At 38.0% G+C, this 20,088-nt stretch overlaps 1 protein-coding gene across 2 annotated transcripts; it reads left to right on the forward strand.

The window, feature by feature from the left end:
- Positions 1–70: 70 nt before the first annotated feature.
- Positions 71–6,862, forward strand: pex2 (peroxisomal biogenesis factor 2). 2 transcript variants are annotated; one of them, XM_044105498.1, is made up of 2 exons: positions 71–164; positions 4,634–6,861. In XM_044105498.1, exons 1-2 carry the CDS (start codon positions 137–139, stop codon positions 5,608–5,610), a joined length of 1,005 nt encoding a protein of 334 aa, XP_043961433.1. In that variant the 5' UTR covers positions 71–136; the 3' UTR covers positions 5,611–6,861. The 2 variants fall into 2 exon arrangements, with proteins under 2 accessions (XP_043961433.1, XP_043961432.1); XM_044105497.1 differs by having other exon boundaries at positions 79–164; positions 4,631–6,862.
- The last annotated feature ends 13,226 nt before the right edge of the window (positions 6,863–20,088 follow it).

The raw sequence follows: 20,088 nt of genomic DNA on the forward strand, positions 1-20,088 counted from the left end.
TGGTAAATGTCCTTTCCAACTCCGTCAATCATACCGTTTTTTTATACAATTGGTTTGTTTCCTTTAAGAGGCGGGGCTAAATTGCACAACCCGGAAAAACACGCTGTCTGCAGCATATCAGGAGGGAGAACAGTTGATGTGTACGTTTCATCGAGTAGAAATGGGTAAGAATACATGTATTAACATTAGTTGGAGACTATCTCTGTATTATTTATAGTAATGGCAAACCTGCTTCGTTTTAATGGCGTTAAAAAGCTCTATCTACTCCAGCATTGCGGTTAGTCTGCAGTGTCAGGGTTTCCTGTTTTTCCCTCGATTCTATGGTCTTATTTTCCACTTGCTTCATGCTTGCATCTAAAGTAAAATCGATTGTTGATCTCTATCGGTATGTTTAATGCACACAGCATACAACACAAACGATCAAATATACTGGGAATTATTATTCAATTTGTGTGCGGTCCAGGTGTATATATACCTAATGAAACTTTGATTAGGAACCTTGTGAGACTCTGGGCTCCTTCAAGATTATGTTCTGCATCCACGCACATAATTCCATTATTCCCAAAAATAATCAGGGCTAGAGATCAAAACCTTCCGCATTGAGATTCAAGGCAAAGTTGATCTTATTGATTTTCTTCAGGAGACTACTCACTTCATTCCTCTCAACCCAATCATCTCTCCTCTACCCTTATCTGTCTTTTGGTTATATCTCTCTTTTCCAGTGCTGACTGTACTGTTTGCAAATCTGCTACCAAAATCCAATTCCCCTGCCCCTATAATTGCATAATGATCTTGCTTTATTTTCTCTCACACACGCGCACACACACAAAAATAAATAAATACACAAACATATTTGAGGTATGGCTATTTGACTTGTGATATCAATATTGGTGTTAGCCAAATGGCAGAATCTAAAAAAAGAATTATAGGTATATTAACAGGCTCACATTTGAAACATGATTACATAGCATTTGAAATAATTTATGGAGACGAGAATTCAGCTTAAACAATGTGTGTTTTAAGGTCATTGATCTACAACATGGTCTACTTTTCATTCTAAACCGGTGTGGTTTAGGTTTGACCATTTGGACCTTTATTTTGGATGGGAAATGGCACTTTAAATTTGTTTTACATGTTATAGCCAGCAGTTTTTATTTAAATCCACATAATGCATTAATTCAGTAAAAAGAAAAACAAAATGCATCCATTTATACTAAAAATAGCTTTAACTAGGCAAGATTTTTTTGCAACATTTAGGAGTGTTTCTGGGATTTTTTGAGCATGCTTCCAGAAATTCATTTGTGAGAACAGACACTGATGTTGGGTAGGAAGGCCTGGGTTCTCCATCCTAAAGATGTTCTATCAGATGGAGGTCAGGCACACTTTAATTTAGTGACTTGGAGTGATGACCCAATATTTTTGGCAATGTAGTGTCTAGAAAGAAAATATTAAAATAAGGATACCTCATTTTATTTACCAAAAGTAAATTAATAGCCAAACAAAAAAATAAAATATTTTCTTCAGTTTGCTTTGAAAAACAGTCTAAACTAAAAGTTTCTACTTTTAGTTGATCAGAAATCACGTTTTAGCAGATCTGGATGTGTTTTATAGTAAAAGTAAATGTAAACGTGAATCTGACAGATGTGTGGTACTAACACCAATATTGATATCACAAGTCATTCACTTTAAAGCACACATGTACCTACCTAAAGCTGAGACTTTAAAAATAGAGGAACATATGCAGTCCTTTATGTTTTCAGAGGCATTTTGCTGTTTTCCGCAACTAAAATTTAGTTGCGGAGAAGCTGCATTATTTTTAGAAAGAAAAGAGTAAGGAAAACATTGCAATCATATTTTGCAAGCAACAAATGTCATCACAAGACTCTTTTCATACAATCTGAATTGCTTACAAACTGTTTCAGAGCTGTCTACCATCAGAAATCTTTAAAGAGAATTGCTATCAACAGTATTACAGGCTGCCTGAGGTCTTTAATAGAAAAGTTAAGAAAAATAATGTTTCCATGTCTTAAATTGACTCAACAAATTATTAGTGAAGATATTTACTGAATATTTAATCAGGAATGTCTGCAATGCCAAAATGCAAAATATTTTCATTGGAATTCAATTTTCAATTTAAATGAATCAGAACCTTTAAAAGTAGTTTCTATACTTTAAGTTTGATTGACTAAGTTTACTGTAGCCTTCACATTCTTCCACATTCTTTTAAAGGAGACAAAGAGCAGCTTCATCTCACTTTGAAAATGTTCCACCCAGCAGTCATGCAAATAGTTTAAGAGATTTAAGTAACTAGCAGCTTTTTCATTGATCTAATATTATTTTTATATATTTTCTCCCACTTTTCAGGCATGAGGAGAAGCTGAAAAAAACCATACGGCTCAAATATTCAACGGGATAACATGTTTTATTTGCATGACTTGCTCTCTCATTGATTCTTAAAGAACACGCAAATTTGGTTCTCGCATTTATTAGGTGCTCTACGTTTTCCTGCGCACTCATTGTGCTTTTCTGCTCTTTAATGTTTCATGGCTTTTTAAGTTGTTTGCCGCAGACCCTCGTACTTATTACTCATACAGTTTTAGCATACTCAACCTTCGTACTCATGAAATCAATTAACTCTTCTAAATAATTTACCTTCTGAGCAAACCCAAATAAGGAGAAGACATTTTTGTGCATCACATGTACGGTTCTAGCTGGTGTGTATTTTTTTCTTTTTTTGTGCGTGTGCGCATGTGTGAATGTGTGTGTGTGTTCATGCATTAACTTGGCTTTCACCCCATGGCTCAAAGGAGTCTTGGGTGATTAGAGAAAGAGGGGAAGCCTTGATAAAGCATTAGCCTCTGATGCACACACAACCCAAAGACCCCTCTGTGCATCTACTCACATTCATTTTTCATGAAACGGACTCATAACAATTAGTCTGCTTACCGCCTGGGTGATCTTAGTGTCCCCAGTACTGCCTGTAGTCTGCTGTATGACATCACTCTCAAGAGTTTTAAATTTGACATTCTCATCCGTTTTTTTGTTTTTTTTGTTTGTGTTTGTTTTTTTTATAGTGCAGACATGGCAAGCTTTGACTAATAGGTCCTTACTCATTCCATTGATGAAACACTGTAAAGAAGGTTGGACAAAAGAAAAACAGTGATAGCAGAGATTTTTCAGTTACCCACTAGAGCTTTTCTTGCATTCATTTGAATACAAAAAACAAAACTTCTGACTAGTCTTTAACAGTGAAATGAACCGATTTTCCTCTGGAATGTCCTCATCCTGTACATTGTGCGTCATCCTCGGAAGTCAACTAGGAAAGGTTTGGTTATCTATCCATCCTCTTTTTCATGATTATCTTTTCAGCCTTTTTTTATCTCAATAACCAGCATCATGGCGCTCAAGCTCCCATCATGGTTTCTTGATGTGTATATTATCCTAATCAGTGGTAAGTTATTATATAAGTTATCTCAGATCAAGTGTATATATGTATATTATGTATATATATATATATATATACTGATGGTTTATTCAGTTTGGGTCAGTTCGCCGGACAGTCCTTTTTCAACCAGTTCATTCTCATTGGATTATATCGCTCCTTTGATGTTCTTCTCCAGACTCAATTCTCTCCTCTCTCTCTGTCAAAGGCTGCCATGTTGCGGTGATCTCTTTGAGCCTCATGATAGATCCTGTTCATGGGGACACAAAGCTGCTGTCGAAGAGGTATATCAGCTCTATATATATACCAAACCCTCTCTCGATCTAATCCTGGAGATGGTGTTATACATTGGACCTGCTTCCATACGTAGCTCAAAACTTGCATTGGAATGGAGTTTACATGTGAAAAGTGATTTCCGTTTCTGTGTAAAGAAAAATAACCTTACTAATAGGATGGGCTTCCCCCTCCAGGGCGTCTCTGCTCCTTATAACAAAGTTGTCCTGTAATAGAAGTGATTCTTTACACTTCTTTTTTCTTTTTTTTTTCCTCAGAGTGGATTTTAACCTAAATAGATTTTAGGATAATAAAATAATAATGGTCATATGACATCAGTGTTCTTCATTATTGCTCATTATTCAGAACAAGGTCCATGAGTCTGAAATTATATGGAAAAGATTAATGAAAAAAGTGTAATCCAGAGTATATTGCCTGGAAATAAGGTTTGGAGAGTAAATAGGGTAGATGGTGCAGTTATCCATCCATACATGCATTTGCCTATACAATCACATGTGTTTGTCCTGACATCTGTTTGAGTTTATTATTAATCTTAGTGAGTCTAGTTTCAAAATGGGCTAAAACAATGTCTGAAAACTCTGGAGTATGAAGATTTTTACATGACAAATTTTGTAGGAGCCTAGGGAAAAATCCACTCTGTTTCTATTTCAACTTAAGATGTTATTTGAAAACTTTTGATTGTTTGCATCTTGATGTCCAGGTTCCCTTTAGAAAAATGTTAGTGATCACAGGTTCTTCTATTCGAACTCCACATTTTGAGAAGCTATATTAATGAATCGGTTTCTAAATTAAACCAAAGTTAAATCATTATGAAAATGCTACATCAAACACAAATCTCAAAGCCTAATTAATATCTGACTTGATTTTTTTTTTTTTTTTTTTTTTTTTCCCCAGCAGGTTTGAACAGGGACCACAACAAAAGGACAGCTCGAACTAATGATTCAGAATCTGCAGTTGACCCACCAGTTTTGCGCATCAGCCAGCTGGACGCCCTGGAGCTGGACTCGGCTCTTGAGCAACTGCTGTGGACCCAGTTCACTCTGTGTTTCCAGAGCTGCCGCCCAGGGTTGCTCACCCCGGTGGAGCCTGAACTGAAAGCATTACTTTATCTGCTGCTCTGGAGGTTTACTCTTTATTCTAGCAATGCCACAGTAGGTCAATCTCTACTGAGCCTGCGCTATCAAAGCACATCCTCATCATCTCCCCACTACAGACCACTGTCCCCTCGTCAGAAGTTGGGTCTTGCTTTACTTACTGCAGGCCCCCGTTGGCTGCAGGAGCGTTCCTACCGTCTGCTGCCATGTTTGTCTTTGGGTCCAAGAGGGGCTGTTTCAGAATTGGATGGTGGCTTGCTGCAACAAAGTCTCCGTAAAGCCCTGACTCGTGTTTCTGGTCTGGCAAAGTTCGCTACCTTTATCAACTTCCTAGTTTTCCTAAGGAATGGCCGTCACCCTGTCCTACCTGAAAGAATTGCGGGAGCTCAAGCTGTGTTCAGTAAACCTAATGTGGTTCGAGATGTAACTTACCAGTACATAAACCGGGAACTACTGTGGCATGGCTTTGCCGAGTTCCTCATCTTCTTGTTACCGTTGGTAAATTTAAGGAAACTGAAAGCGGCGGTGTTATTGCATGTGCTTGGAAGAAAAGATTCTGAGGAAGAAAGCAAAAGAGAGGGAAAAGACATGTGGAAACATTGTGGACTATGTGGAGAATGGCCAACAATGCCTCATACGGTGGGGTGCCAGCACGTTTTCTGCTACTACTGCATTAAAAGCCACAGCATCGCCGACGCTTACCTCACATGTCCGAAATGTGGGGCAGAAGCAGGGACGCCCACTGTGGTGAAGATGGACATGTGGGTTGTGGGCAGGTGATGGGTCCATCCTGCTGAGAGAAAACTGCTAGAAACTTGGTCTGAATGAAAGAGATAGTTGAGGATTATTTAAGCGAAGATTTGGTAAAATGTAAGAAGCAAGTAGTATTTTACCTTTAGCAACTAACTCTGTTTTTTTTGTGTTGTTGTTTGTTTTTTATTTAGCATGAATCCGGATCAGTGAGATGAAGCTAACAGACATGACCAAATCAGACTTCTATCAGCTTAAAACAACTTCAGTCTCAGAAACATCTTTACTGTTTTTGCAAACATTTTCAAAACCCTTTAAACTTATGTTAGCATTGGGCAATCATATTTAGAGAAGCCAATGATTAAACGTGATTTCTAATAAATAATTTGTTGATTATGTATACAGAAAACGGACTTAGGAGATTGTGTGCCACCAGTAATATGAAGGTGGTATACAAAAGTAGAAACACCGTTTCATTGTTTTTTTTTTTCCTCATGCTGTGTTTTTTTATATGTGTTACTCTGACAGAAAAACTTTACATTTTGTTCTTAGTACAAATTTTATATGTGAGGAATATTTCTGTTTCCCCATCTCCTTGATAGAGATGTTAATTTCTGAAGAAATTGTGTTTATCTGTTCCCTGTATTTGCTTTTCTTTTTTTTTCTTTTTTTCAAAATATTTAGTCATGTATGACTTTATGACGGGAGGACTTTTCCTTACTGTGTCTTTTCTAAGCACACAGTTGTCTGCTATGTTTAATGTATGTGTGCATATATTGACAGTCTTCTGTGCCCTCTGTTTCTCTGGCTGGACTTTGGATGGAATTATTTGTCTTTGGTGCACTGGACAGACTACAGAGCACCACACGGGGCATATATTTGATGAGTGAATGTGTTGATTTATGCTCCAAATTGGCTCTGTGATGGGGCGCGTGGAGGCATGTGTGTGTGTGTGTTTGTTGAAATGGGAATATTTGTTCTGATGAAAAATGCAGAAAGTCAGCTGAATAAATAATGGGAGGAATTTCTGATGCCTCTCATCATGGCCAAATTAGCATTTGTTGTGTATTTTGTGCCTAAATTGTATTTCAACATCATTAAAATTGATAGAGTGCTACCTCTTGGGTGTTTATTTAGTTAAGTGGAGGAGTGAGAGAGAGCGAGAGATGAGGGAAACTTATAACAATCAGTACACTTCTCTCTAGACAGGCCTGGTCGTTCTAACTCCCATTATCCGTTTTCACAGCACCCCAACATGCTCAAGATCAAGGGGGCAGCCAGGGGCTTGGATTGACTCACACACACTTGACAGCCATCCTCTCTTTTCCCTTGGCCTTTCTCTCTTTTGCTGCCTTTCCATCTCTCTCCCTCTGTAATCTCAAGGGCCCTCGCCCCTATAAGACTGTAGTAAACTGTACCAAAACCCTGGCAGTCGTCTCCTTCCTCGCAGGCGAATTACTCTCTAATCCCTGTAATGAGTCCAAAGATGCTTATTTATGCTGGAGTTAACCTCCACCAGTGAGCCCAGCCCCAGGCCAAACTCACCCCAGCTGAGTGAAGCCTTTCCTGGGCTGACAAGTGAGGAGTGGGATGGAGGGGGGATGTGATGGTTACTATCCACCTCCTCTTCCCACTCTTTCTTTTTCCCTTCTCTGATCACCAGTGTTTAATTGCTGATTGCCAAGACAATCAATTGTAACTGGAGGCATAACGGAAAGCCTATTGCAGAGGGAAATGGCCTCAGTTCTACGGGCACTAACACATGAATCTGCGCTCAGATGAGACTTTTGCTGGGCTTAAGAGAATAAAGCATGCAATATCTCTACTTATGAGGTTTATGAGGGCCCTGAAGAACATTGGGTTGTTGCATTGGTTTGATCTTGTGTTTAATTATTCATGTGATACTGACCAATGGCTTCTTTCTTTGTCCTAGAACTTCTCCAAGTCTCTATGGCAGATGTCCTTTGTGGTAATGTAAGGTAATCCAACATGAATCAATTGTATGCTTTAAACCTCCTATAGAAGTATTGATGGAGTCTTGTGATGGATTAAAAGAAAACTTAAAACCTTGAGGTGGGAGTTGCAATCCTAGATGATGATTGGGTTGACATCTTGTGGAAAGCAGAGGACACATCCTTAGGATTCTTTGAGGTCCTCTTTTATATCAAGGACGTTGTGACTAATGAATGCAACACTAATGCATATTAAGCCCTAGATAGGAAAGACCGATGGTCAATATTTTATGCACTACATTACGTTAATGTGAAGTAAGTCCCAGAAAGTGAGATTAGGACGATGTTTGAGATTAAGGATGCATATATGATCAACCCTAATGCCACTGGGACATGTCATTGTCTTAACATTCAAAGAGACTTACAATCCAAACCTTTTCTCTGATATTACTCTGTAACTCTAATTGAAGCCCCAATCCTCAGGAAAGAAAAAGAGATGAAGAAGAAACATTGCATTAGAGTCTATTAATTGAGTTAGGACATGTATTAAATTAGTTGGAAGTTGGAACAGGGCTCTGGACTTAAGGAAGGTAGCTGGGGCTCAGTTAAGCCTATCTGTCTTTGGATCTTTTCTAATTCTCAGGCTCCGTGTGGAGAAGAAAAAGAGGAGGAAGCCCACATTCCCAGCGGCTACGCAAAGCAATCTGCACATTCACACGCAGCCATTTAGGGAGCAAATTGGCCCTGTGCCCCCTCTGACGACGGTTTTAAGAGAAAGGGAATTAGGGCGTTGAATCCCTAACTAGATCTCCTTCTTTGATGAGCCTCTTTATCCGCCTGTCCCTCATCTCCATTTCTTTGATGTGAAGCGTTGATTTTCCTGATTAAATAGTTTTTTAAGTAAAAAGCTCTTCTCTTGGCTCTCTAATGCCGGGTACTTTACTGTACCTATTGTAGGTTCGTTTGTGTGCATGCTTGTTGAATGGTACGTCTGTGGTATTCTCTAATTGGAACAGAGCCCGTGGCTTGCAGATAATAGTAAGGATAGAACATGCATATTTTTTTTCTCTAAGAAAAAAAAAATATCATTATTGCTCATGCCTGGGTTTTACCTCTTCATTTGAAATGGCTAGAAGGGCTCAGATAGCCCTATGATTCACTAATGAAATTAAAGAATGAAAACATCTGTGCCTTTTCCTGTTCAACTAAATTCCATCTCTGATCCTTCTCCTTACTCACTTTTCAACAGGTAAGGGAATTACATCCCCCATGTATCGGCAAGATATTTCGAACAACTGACACCACTTTCAAAGACTGAATGACATTATTTTTTGTGCCAAGAAAAGATAAAACAAAAATGCTCTATTTATTTGTCGACATCTCTGAGGATTTTTGACACCTCTATACCCTTTTTTTTTTCTTGTGGCATGTCCAATACGTCAATAGGAGTTACAAGTAGCTCATATTTCATCTATTCAATAAAAGACATGCCAAACATAAAACACCAAAATTCCTTCAAGGTAGACAAATCCTAGGTGTGCTGAAGTTCAGGGTTGCAGCCGCTGCTGGTACCTGCATTATGAGACTTCTTTCAACACCTGCCGGGCTTTGGATACCACCGGGCCCAATTATCTAAGTCTGCCTCTTCTTTTTAACCACCTCTTCAGTCTAGCAGGTCAGGGGGACAATCAATCACACCTAAAATAAGGAAAGTAATTTCCTTTGCTTTTATCATGGTGTTTAGGTTTTGTCTGGTTGCATTTCACACAAAGCTGGAGCATCTATGGTTTGGGAATTCAGGGAATTTGGCCTTTTCCTTTTTGATCTCAGGTCCCAGGGTAATTTGGAATTTTTACATTATCATACGTCCGACCCAATATGTGTAAGCTGAATGGGCAAATACAAAAATCACAGAGATGCTCTGTAGAGTGCTGTGTTTCATGATGTAGGTCGACAAAGGTTGTTATTCTTTGGAACTTTTAAAAGCTAGATCTGCGCCTGTGACACTGAAGGCAAATCTGGGTGATATGGGTGTGCGTGTGTATGTGTGTGTGTGCATTCAACAAAACAAAGGGTGGATATCCATTTATTTCTAGCGTGTGAAATTTATTTGATGCATTTCTATAAAACTAATATTTCACCAAAAATGTAAAGCTGTGAAGTTACTCAGATTTCCATTCAAATTTTAAACGAACACTTGGGGAATATCTAAACGTCATTGTTGTCACTATTATTTTTATTTAAATTTAAGATACTTCATGTAAAAAAAAAAATAAAAATCGAAATTTTTAATTTATACATACCTTCTGCAAAACCAAATTTAAACTGAATTTGTGAATGTGTTAAATATGGAATGTTTGCATTGTTAATTTGTTACAATGATAAATCATCCATCTGTCATTTTCCACTCCGATTCAACCACAGATAATTAATGATAGAAGGTAATACTAACAATGACAGATGGAATGTATTTTATAGCATCTTGAGAGTCTGATTGTTGAAATAAAAGTGTGTTTCTGAGCAAGAAATTCAAAAGGAAATTGATTCAAATAATTGTGATTTCAATGACATATTTAGTCAAGATAATGCTTTTTTTTTTCAATTACCGGTATATATATAATCTTCCATATCTTACTTGGAAAGAGTTATATGATCTTTGTCTGTTACTGAACTCCTCCAACCCATCTGACTGGATGGGTAGGAGCAGCAAAGGGATGGGACAAACAAGATACCAAAGGGCATTATGGAGGGATTACGCACAGGTGTGTTTTGTGCACCAGCACTAGCGTCTGTGTTTGTGTGTGTGCATACGCACTGTCCTGTCTGTGCACGACTTTAGCCATCTCAGTCTTCTTCCTACTGATGTCTAGAGCAGACTAAATGAGCAATAATCTGCACACATCCCTCCAGATGGCCCAGTGAATTTCCTGTGGCTTAAGGCGCCAGCTGAGCCCTTTGAAAGTTTTGATAACTTCTGCAAATGTGATTGAACCTCTGCTTGTTCAGGAATGCGGTGGAGGACACAATGTGCTTTTTTCTGTTCTTCCCCTAAAAGAAATGAAGTAGGGGGTATGCACTTGAGTTTTTTTTTGTTTGTTTGTTTTTATTTCTCTTTTGGAAAAATTTATATTGACCCTAAGGGCTTCATCACTTTGACTTTACATATAGGTTCATTTGTCATGAGTTGTGTGTCCTTTGGCTATATAGAGACACCGGAATCACTTTCTATGTTGGGATATTTTTCGTAAACTGAGTTGTTCAGTTAAAGTACTGCATATAGAATTATATTTAAACTCATTTACTGCATAGTAATTTCCAAGGCTCTATATAGTTACTATAAGAATCATTGTGCAATCACGATGATTCTGAGAGTCATCAGCAACTACAAAGGAAGAAACTAGAAGAGCGCAGACTTGTGTTTTTATCCTCCGTCAATCAATGCTCGGACCAGACTTAATACACATGAGAAACCAAATACAAGCAGGAACATGTGTAAAGTGTCATGAATATTTTATAACATCCTGCCAATCTGACTTCAGTTTATTGACAAACTGCGGTATTGTTAAATCCCAGGGAATCCAAGTGAAAATTGCAATGTTTTTTTTTTTTTAGGTGCCTTGCAAATGTATTTGTACTTTGGGAACTTCTCTACATTACAACAGAAATGAGTTTAATCTGTTTTAATTGAATTATTTGCAGACCTACTAAAAGCTATGGAAAACAATACATGCTTTGTTTTCCACAAACAAAGCTTGTATTGCTTTGTTTATACATGCTCAAAAATTTGTAATTTTGTTTAGTTATAATAGGAGTAACTATAAATGTATGCCACCCTTTTGAGATTTATATGCTGACAGATTTCGAAACTGTTGCAGCATCTTCCTTCCGTTAAAGAAATGTATGCTACTCTTTTTGTTGTTTAATCACATACATTGCTACAGAGTACATAAAAGTTTGAGGTTGCATTGGGAGAAATTGTTTAAATGTTTAAGTGGTATGTGTATTTTTGAAAGACAGTCTCTATGGCAAGAAAATACCAAATTTTAAATTACATCTGTAGGCAACAATAAACAATATCAAAAGCAGGCACAGAAAGCATAACCCTGTTAAGCATGAAGCCGCCAGGTAATGACAATGTTTTTTAGCGTTGGAATTTCCAACTTGCCGTGGTTAAAAAAGAAATATAGTTTAGTAGTTGCCATGGATACCTGTGTGCAAAGGTTTAGCCGGGAGTCTTGATTCCTCCTGGAGATGAGTGAGCCGCACGTGTCAACCAGCATTAACCTGCTCTGTCCAAAAGATGCACAGAGACACAAATACAAACACACATGAAATACGAGAAATAATAAACACAGCAATATGCACATTGCCTCTGTGAGTAATGTAGCGAGGTCTCTAAGTGGAGTTCAAACTGAAGCACATCTTCCTAAACATGGAAATAAAAGCAGAGAGGAGTAATGTCTAAAATGTAAGACAGGGTACATGTCAGCTAAATTTAGTACTTGTATATTTTTTTAAAACCTCCGAAACGGAACATGTGCATGACCTCTTCTAGCACTGTCAAATTGTAAACAGTGTGTAAAAAAAAAAGCTTTTGCCTCTGTATTAAATACATTTTACTTCTGAAGCCCATTTAAAATAAAAGTAGAGTGAAAGGAATCTTTTTAAAACAATGTAAACATGAATGAGATAAAGTAAGTAAAACCAGATATGGAAATATTGAACCAATTTGCAAATCATGCTACAATTTTTACATGTGCTTAAGTTGTTTCTAAAGGGATGAATGGAAGACCCATATTTAACAGATAGTAGGATGCTGTCGCAGAACATTGGAACAAATTCAATAAAAGAATAATTTCTGGAACCGATTAATCTAGAATATTAGAATGTCCAAATTCTATAATCTAAAGAAAGGGTAGTTAGGAAATATTTTTGAGTTTCCAAATCTTGTATAACTTAACATTTTTTAAAAACAATTCTATACTTAATATAACTGATAAACAAAAAACAAAAAAAAAACAGTACTGATTCTGTCTCTTATTCTGGTTTCAGTGAGAAGTAAGGCAGCAGAAGATAACAGAGACTGACTCAGGCCAAAACAAAGAGAAATTCAGAGGTCTAACCTGGGAACAATTAAAGCAGTGATAGCTGTCTTCATGTCGCAGTTATTGAGAATGTATTTGAGTTTTGAGATTTAAGACATGATTCTTTACCACAGCGCCAATCTCTTTATAAAAGTTCAAATGACCATGAAATATAACAACTAAAATCTTGACCTGGGAAGAAGATAAAATGTCAAGGGCATAAAGTGTGATCCAAGATAAAAGGCCTACTGTAACTTTCTGTCTTTAAAATGTGAAATGCTATTAGCCATTCAGCACTGCACCTCTTCGATCTTCTAGATCAAGGGCCATGGCCACTCCTGGAAAAATGTGGCCACGTTTTCTTTTCTTTTTTTGTTCCACCCTAAGATTTTTACTGGTCTGGTCCATCCATCTCTATGAAAAAGTAAATCTTTCCTTTGGAAAGCATTTATTTATTTCAGGGATCCAAAGTGGATCCCTGAAATAACACCACAATTTACTCATGTGCGTATGTAGATATTTTCTACATTGTCAGATGGTATCTACTAACTAATTTAATTTCATAAACAAAACATGAAAAAAATGTTTTTCAACAAAAGGATTTTTGTGGCCTTGCATTATGTGCACTTCTCATCTCTGGACAGTAATGCTAAACAGGTTAATAATTCAACTAATTTATTATATATATATATATATATATATATATATATATATATATATATATATATATAAAGAGAGGGGCATAAATTGTTATCCCAGATTACCTGATATCCTGAGTAAGAATCAAATCTTTTGCATTGCTTGCCTCTTTTTTTGTTTTTTCTTTTTCCTCTAAAGACACATGCCAGAATTTTCTCTGTAGGGCCCCTCACTGACACTCCGGGCTCGTTGTCAAGTATTATGTTCTCAAGTGTTTGTGCTCAACTTCTGAGCCAAGCTGCTGGAGTCCTTTTTTGCCCCATCCGCAAAGGTCTGCCCAAAATTCAGCGGTCATATCTCTCCTTGTCTATCTCGGAGCTTGGCATGTTTTCCCTTAAAGTCAAATTAAAAAGGTATGCCAGAAAGGAGAGCGTATCTGCAATTCAGAACACATTTTTCTATCAGACAGGAGATATATTGCCGACTAAGTATTGTCAGATGTTGGCAAATTCCACATATTTTTCATATCCGGCCCCCTGAAACCTGGGGCTGCTTCAAGACTCAAGGCACATCATGGAGAGGGACTCTGTTTGACCTTCGGAGCACAGGCAGAAATGAACCAAATATTCATTCTGTTTTGTGCAAAAATATTTTCTCTGATCTAAATGCAATATCACCGGCCATAAATCATTTAGGGATTCATTTGGAAATCATTTGAAAAACACATTTATTTGCTGGGGTGTTCATCAATAAATGTAGCTCCTGCGCAAAGTTTTATTTATATATTCATACATTCAGTTGATTCAGTTATTCATGTATTCACTCATTCACAAGGCCCAGTCAGTGGCTATGCGTCTATCCCTGTGTGTGTTTGCATGCATGTGTGAGTGACCTGCGGCGTAGCCGTGCTATTCTGTGGGCTAGTGCCGTTCCCCAGGGGGCTCTCATCTTTTACTGAGCCCTGACAGAGGATGGAGGCTGGGAGAGGGGTCCGCTGCATTAAAAAGCCTTTACCTAGCTCTGATTTATCACCCCTGCCTTGCACACACACACACACACACACACACACATGCACGCCCACAAACCTGCTTACCACACCATCTCACCATTCCATGCTGCGGCTCAACTCTACACTCTATCAAAAGCAGGGACATAGAGATGCACATGCACGCGCGTTCACACGCACGTAGACACACACACACATTCACACACCATCAAGCACATACTCATTCCATCATAAGATGGCTGCCTTGGAGAAAAAGTGAGGGTGCAAGGCGCTGCAGTGCACAGCAGTGGTGATTTTGCATTTTAATGGAGCCCCTCCTCTCCCACTCGCCGCTCAGTTGGTAATTCTGGTGAGTCGCAGGCTGCAGGCACCAAGCCATCAGCTACCTCACCACAGGAAGACAGAGTGACACAATTACAGGGCAGCATTTCCTGGGTACATCACCTGCAAACGGCTGTATGTGAATGTGACTTCCACAGATGAGGCAAGGCCGGGGGAGCGGGGAGAGATGGGTGTTTGTTTGTGTTTGCACTGCTGGGGGAAGTAGATCGTCATTATGCCACAGAAAATAAAAAATAAAATAAATAAAAGCAGGAGAGAGCCCTACAGGACATCCGGTAGCAACACACAAGCCCTTGTAAATGCATGAAGATGAAGACACCCACAAACAGACGAGAAAATTCTTAGTCAAAACTACAATCTCACATCTACGACGGCCAAACACAAAGACTAAACTGCACGTATGCAGTTCACAAGAGACTCAAAGGGAGCACAAGATTTTGTCCTTGAGAGGGTCCAAGACTGGCAAACCATATTTATTAATTCATTCATTCATACATGTATGACCACTGCATTTCTTCGCTTCAGTTATAACATGACAGTTCATTTAAACTTGGGCCAAGAAGGAGAAAAGACACAAGGAATTAATGCGACAACAGCATCTTCACTAATACTCATTTTGGAATTTCCAATTATTATTATTGTTGTTTTTTAATTCTTTTTACTCTTTCAGTCGGTTTTCAGACATAACACACCCACAGTCTCCTGTCAGCAACGACAACAGGAGATTTTCTAGTCACGTTTGATTTAAAGAAATGGAATATTTGCCATTTCTAGCAAACAAAAGGATGTATTACTTTCAAAGCATCATTAAATAAAATAGGAGCAAACGTGCATGATGTGTATTTTTAATCAGATGATTTCATGTCAGTCTGGTGGACTTTGAGTTCAGTTAAGTACTTGTGCTGTATGTCAGGTTGTTTTTGTGAAATTTCCAATGCTTGTATTTTTAGGTATCACAGTGTTTGGTTTGTCTGACTCCTGGTTTGCTCAATATTTCCCCTCTGTGCCTTAGTTTCATTTTGTTCCACAGTTATTCCTCATCTGTTCATTTACTCATCCACTACACAGGCGTGTGAATGAGGTAGACAACAGAACTCTGTGGATAGGTTGCTTTGTCTGAAATAGGTTGCTAGAGTCTGAAAGAGAATCTGTGAAGGGAGCCAAAAATTAGGGTGATGGCAAGAAGACTTGAATTGACTTTCTCCTTTGTGGTGGACTCACGCAGTCCAGTCTGAGTTCTTTATGCGCCACAGTCTTGTAATCCTTGTCTTTGGGTCCCCACCAAAGCCAAAGCATGACATTTAACAGTTGTTGTGTACCTTCTTTTCCTGACTGTATTTTTATAAATACTATTGAACTCAAAATAATTCATATCTGTGAGCAGATTTAGGTTTAAATAGCCTTTGAATAATAACAACTGGAATATTTATTAATTGTACTCTTCATCCTTATGTTTGATTAAATTAATTCTCGATGATGATGATGATGATGATGATGATGATTTTGGCGATGACATTTGAGAAAATGTAACATTTGTTGCTTGTTTGCTATTTTACATTCACAACATAATTTTTGTATTATGTTGTTTTGTTTTTTCCTTTTTATTGTAAAGCACTTTGAAATGGTCTAAAATGTTTTATAGAAATAAACTGGACTTGAATTGACTTTCTTCTGATTGGATGCAATATTAACGTGATGGAGTGGCCTAGCCAAAGTACTGACTAGAGTCTCAAAGAGAATCTGTGAAGGGAGCCAAAAATTAGGGTGATGGCAAGAAGACTTTCTGACCTCAAAGACTTGGAGCTCATTACCAATGATAAATCACAAGAAAACGTAAAGGCATGCAATTATGAGAGATTGATTGCCGCAATGCCAATAAAGACAAGCTATTAAAAAAAAAAAATTTCATAATACAGAGCAGATTAATGTATTTTTCCTTTGTGTTACCAGTTGTCCTAACTTTAATACCTGCTTAAATGTTCTTATTTTCAAAAGGTACTTAATTAAACACATTTTAAGATTAATTAAATATTCCTATGTGGTCTAGACGAATATGATTATTGGAGTCAAGCAAATTGTTTTAAGAAAATAAAGCACATATTAGACTGATTTGTAATTTTAAAGTTAAATGAAGGAAATGTCATAACCAACCTAACCAGCCATTTTTGTTCTCTGGACTTCTGCTAAATGCTTGGAGTTTGAGGGCAAATTAAAATTATATTAGTATTTTTTTTGTAGGTTTCTGCAGAAAGATGTTTCTGAAAGTGTGGTTTGGTTTAAGTGATCTATGAACTCATCAGCATTTTTTCTGATTTGTATTTTTTTTATTTGTGTTATTTTTAAGCGGTAACGTTTCTCTGCTAATCTTTGTGTTAGTGCCTCTCGGTAATTTTGTGTGCTGAGAAAATGGAGGTTGAGAGGAATGCTGTTGCAGCTGTTGGCTCCAAAACCATAATTCATTGTTGGTCATGCTACAATCTAGATTACATCTCTCGCAGCTTAAAAGTGTATTTTCCCATAAACAGCAATCTACAGCTCATAAAAATTCACTCTGCTTCAGCATAAACAATCTCCTTGTCCTCTCACCCTTGCATATATGTGTGCGTGCACGTGTGTGTGTATAAGTGTGTATGGGTATATTTGTCCGTGTGGCATAAACAACCCCCTACAGTCTCCCGTCAGGAACACAGAGTGATCCATCAGTTTCTCCACGAAAACCAATTTCGCTGGAGATGTTCCGTTTTCCTCCGACGCGCACTACCTATCGTCACAGAATGAGAGGACACACCCATGAAGGGAATCAAGGCAGATAAAGGAAACGGAACAAAAAGAAATCCACCGAGCAAAGATAGAAACATGCAAAACACTGAGGAAGTGCAATGGTGATGGGAAAAAAACAACATCAAGAACAAAAAACGATAAAATAAGAATGACCCTGCTTGCTGATTTCAGTACAACATAATTATATTTGCCAACTCACCAATTCAGTAAAACTGTAAATGCACCTTTTTGTCACCGTGACTTTATGTGCTCTGGAAGGTGAAACATCGGGCCTCTAATATGGGGTGCAAAAAAATGTAAATGACACAGCTTCACCTCTAAACGTTTTTTTTGTTTTTTTTTAAATAAAATTGAAATAAACTTCTCACCCTGCTTTGTTAAAGCTGGAAGTGTGGACTCATGTGGAAGGCTGCAGCAGCCCAGCGTTACGCAGATAGAGCAGATGGATGACAACATAATTACAGAGAATCCTCTCATAGCACATAATTAAACAAACAATGCATGTCATCTCGTCCTAAAGGTCCCCGTTTCAGGCGTTTTTTGTTTTGTTTTGTTTTATGCATGCGCTTCCAGAAAAATGTTGTTGCATGTTGCAAGGCATTCAAGGAGGTGAGTCCAATTTGAACATGCGGCATGTGGGCACACAAAGAGGTAGTTAGACTGAAGTACTGCATGATGCTAAACAAGAAATGGACAACAGGCTAATGCATCTTTGAAATAATGGGACCAAGTTGAAACAAGATGAGAAAGGCCTTCATTTTAGAAGAGAGCATTGCCGCTAATGACTAGAAGGCCTCCAACTGCCATCTCAGCCTATTATAAGTTGGAGATGCCTCATCTATGTTTTTAAAGATGAATGCAAATTAAAAAGCATTAGGCTACATTCATTTGCGGTCTTTGGCATATAGGCCACTTTTGGTCCGAGGGCCACTTAAAGCTGCCTTATTTTTTCAAATGACCTTGAAATCAAAGAAAGAGCAAGTTTTAATGATTTAGAGAGCTCTTAAAGACTCAAAAGGAAAAGCAACACAGGGTCTCATTAAAATTTTCATTTAGACATTAAAAAAGCTTTTTGTTACAAATGCTCCTGCCAAGAAGCTGAGTTGATTTACAAAGAGGACTCTAATAATCCTCCAGCATCTGAGCCAATTTGATGTAAACGCATTTCCTCAAGCATTTGTTGACAATTCTATAAATGCAAAGGTATGCTTGTTTCTTTCTTTCTCTTTTATTTATTTCTTTGTGAGATTAAGCCCAGTGTGTATGATGACAGTGGTGGACCAGGAGGAGTGTCCAGGGTGGCATTGGCCCCCTCTGGAACCTGATTGAACACCTCATTGAACATCTTTTAAGGGGTTAGTATTAAAAGTATTTCATTAGAGAAATAGGGATTCAGTTTCTCTTTAGATTCTTACCATGTATCTCAAAATACTTCCTTATTAGCATTATGGTAAACCTGATAAAACGTTGTCCACCCTCTGGCCACCCTTTCTATGAAAATCTGGTTCTGTCACTGAGGAACACCAAAGCTGTGGAATATCCTGATTCAGAGTGATGCCTGTGAAGAATCTGGGGAATGCAAAGTCTCACTTTACATTTAACTTCCAGTTCTTCAGCCCCTGCTCTTCCGTTGCTCATGGCCTGATTTTTGTCAGCGACCCCCTACATGTATACACATGATCAAAAAAAGTGAGTGATATCCTATAACCCTCTAAACTTTGCTCATTCCCTCCGCAATAATAACCTTATTTCCCCATTGACTCAGCGTGGCTTGTTAAAACCTGCCATCAGCAACTTTTCAAATCTAGAGTGTTATTTCAAGTTTTATTTTGCTGTTTTCCGGTGAATGTGTTTTGAAGAGGCTGCTGTTAAAAGTGGGCATAGGCTGGTGGCTGGAATCAAGGTATATTAAGGTTTTTGAAAGTAACAGTTTTAAATTTGCAAAATGACACAGCCTTTCTGCAATTTAGTTATTAAAAGGTGAACAATCAGGTAGGTCCTTATGGGTGCATTCAAACCAGCCCTGTTTGGTCTGCTTCCATTGAACCCTAGTTTATTTGACTAGAAAGTTTGGTTTGTTTAGGGAGGTACAAATATGAAATCCAACAATCTTTTGAGTAAACACAACCAAAAATGAATGCAAGTGTCTAGTGCCAGTGGGAGAAATAGCTTGTGAAGAAATCCAACCATTGAAATCTGACGGCATTTCATTTTCGTTTACTTTGCGTGAACAAGGAAGTCGTCTTACTCAGAGGTTTTTGTGTTATCTCCTTCAGTGGTTCTTGGTTCACCACCAACACAGGTGAGGAGGTAAATTGATTGCTCTAAGGGTTCGGTTTGTTCGACACTGTGTACAGTAGTGTGAAAGCAAACCATGCCAGCCTGAAATATCACAAATGTTGCAATTTGCTCCCCAACTGAGTCTACTTTCCTTTGGTTTTTAATTAAATTATTAATTCCCCCTCACCCCCCCAAAAAATAAAAAAATAAAAACATAATTATGATATTCTAGGAAGTAATCACCTGAAAACTATTTTTAACTTTAACAGATATTCATCCTATTTTCCTGCTTAAAGCAAACAGCCAGAGGCTCATTTTCTGCCCGATAGCTGGGGATTGACACAAAGAGGGTTCAGGTTGGATTTATTAAATGCTAAGCTAGACAAGGGAATTTCAACTGATTCCAAAAAAATGGATTCTGAAG

The sequence above is a fragment of the Gambusia affinis genome, linkage group LG21 (genome assembly GCF_019740435.1).
Source record: "Gambusia affinis linkage group LG21, SWU_Gaff_1.0, whole genome shotgun sequence".
In the NCBI taxonomy this organism is placed as follows: domain Eukaryota; kingdom Metazoa; phylum Chordata; class Actinopteri; order Cyprinodontiformes; family Poeciliidae; genus Gambusia; species Gambusia affinis.

What these genes read in the sequence shown, in the direction of transcription:
- pex2 (XM_044105497.1), top strand. Translation starts at nt 137, where the DNA reads ATGTGTACGTTTCATCGAGTAGAAATGG. An exon ending in GTTTCATCGAGTAGAAATGG is followed by an intron (nt 165 to 4,630) that starts GTAAGAATACAT and finishes TTTTTTCCCCAG; the next exon opens with CAGGTTTGAACAGGGACCAC.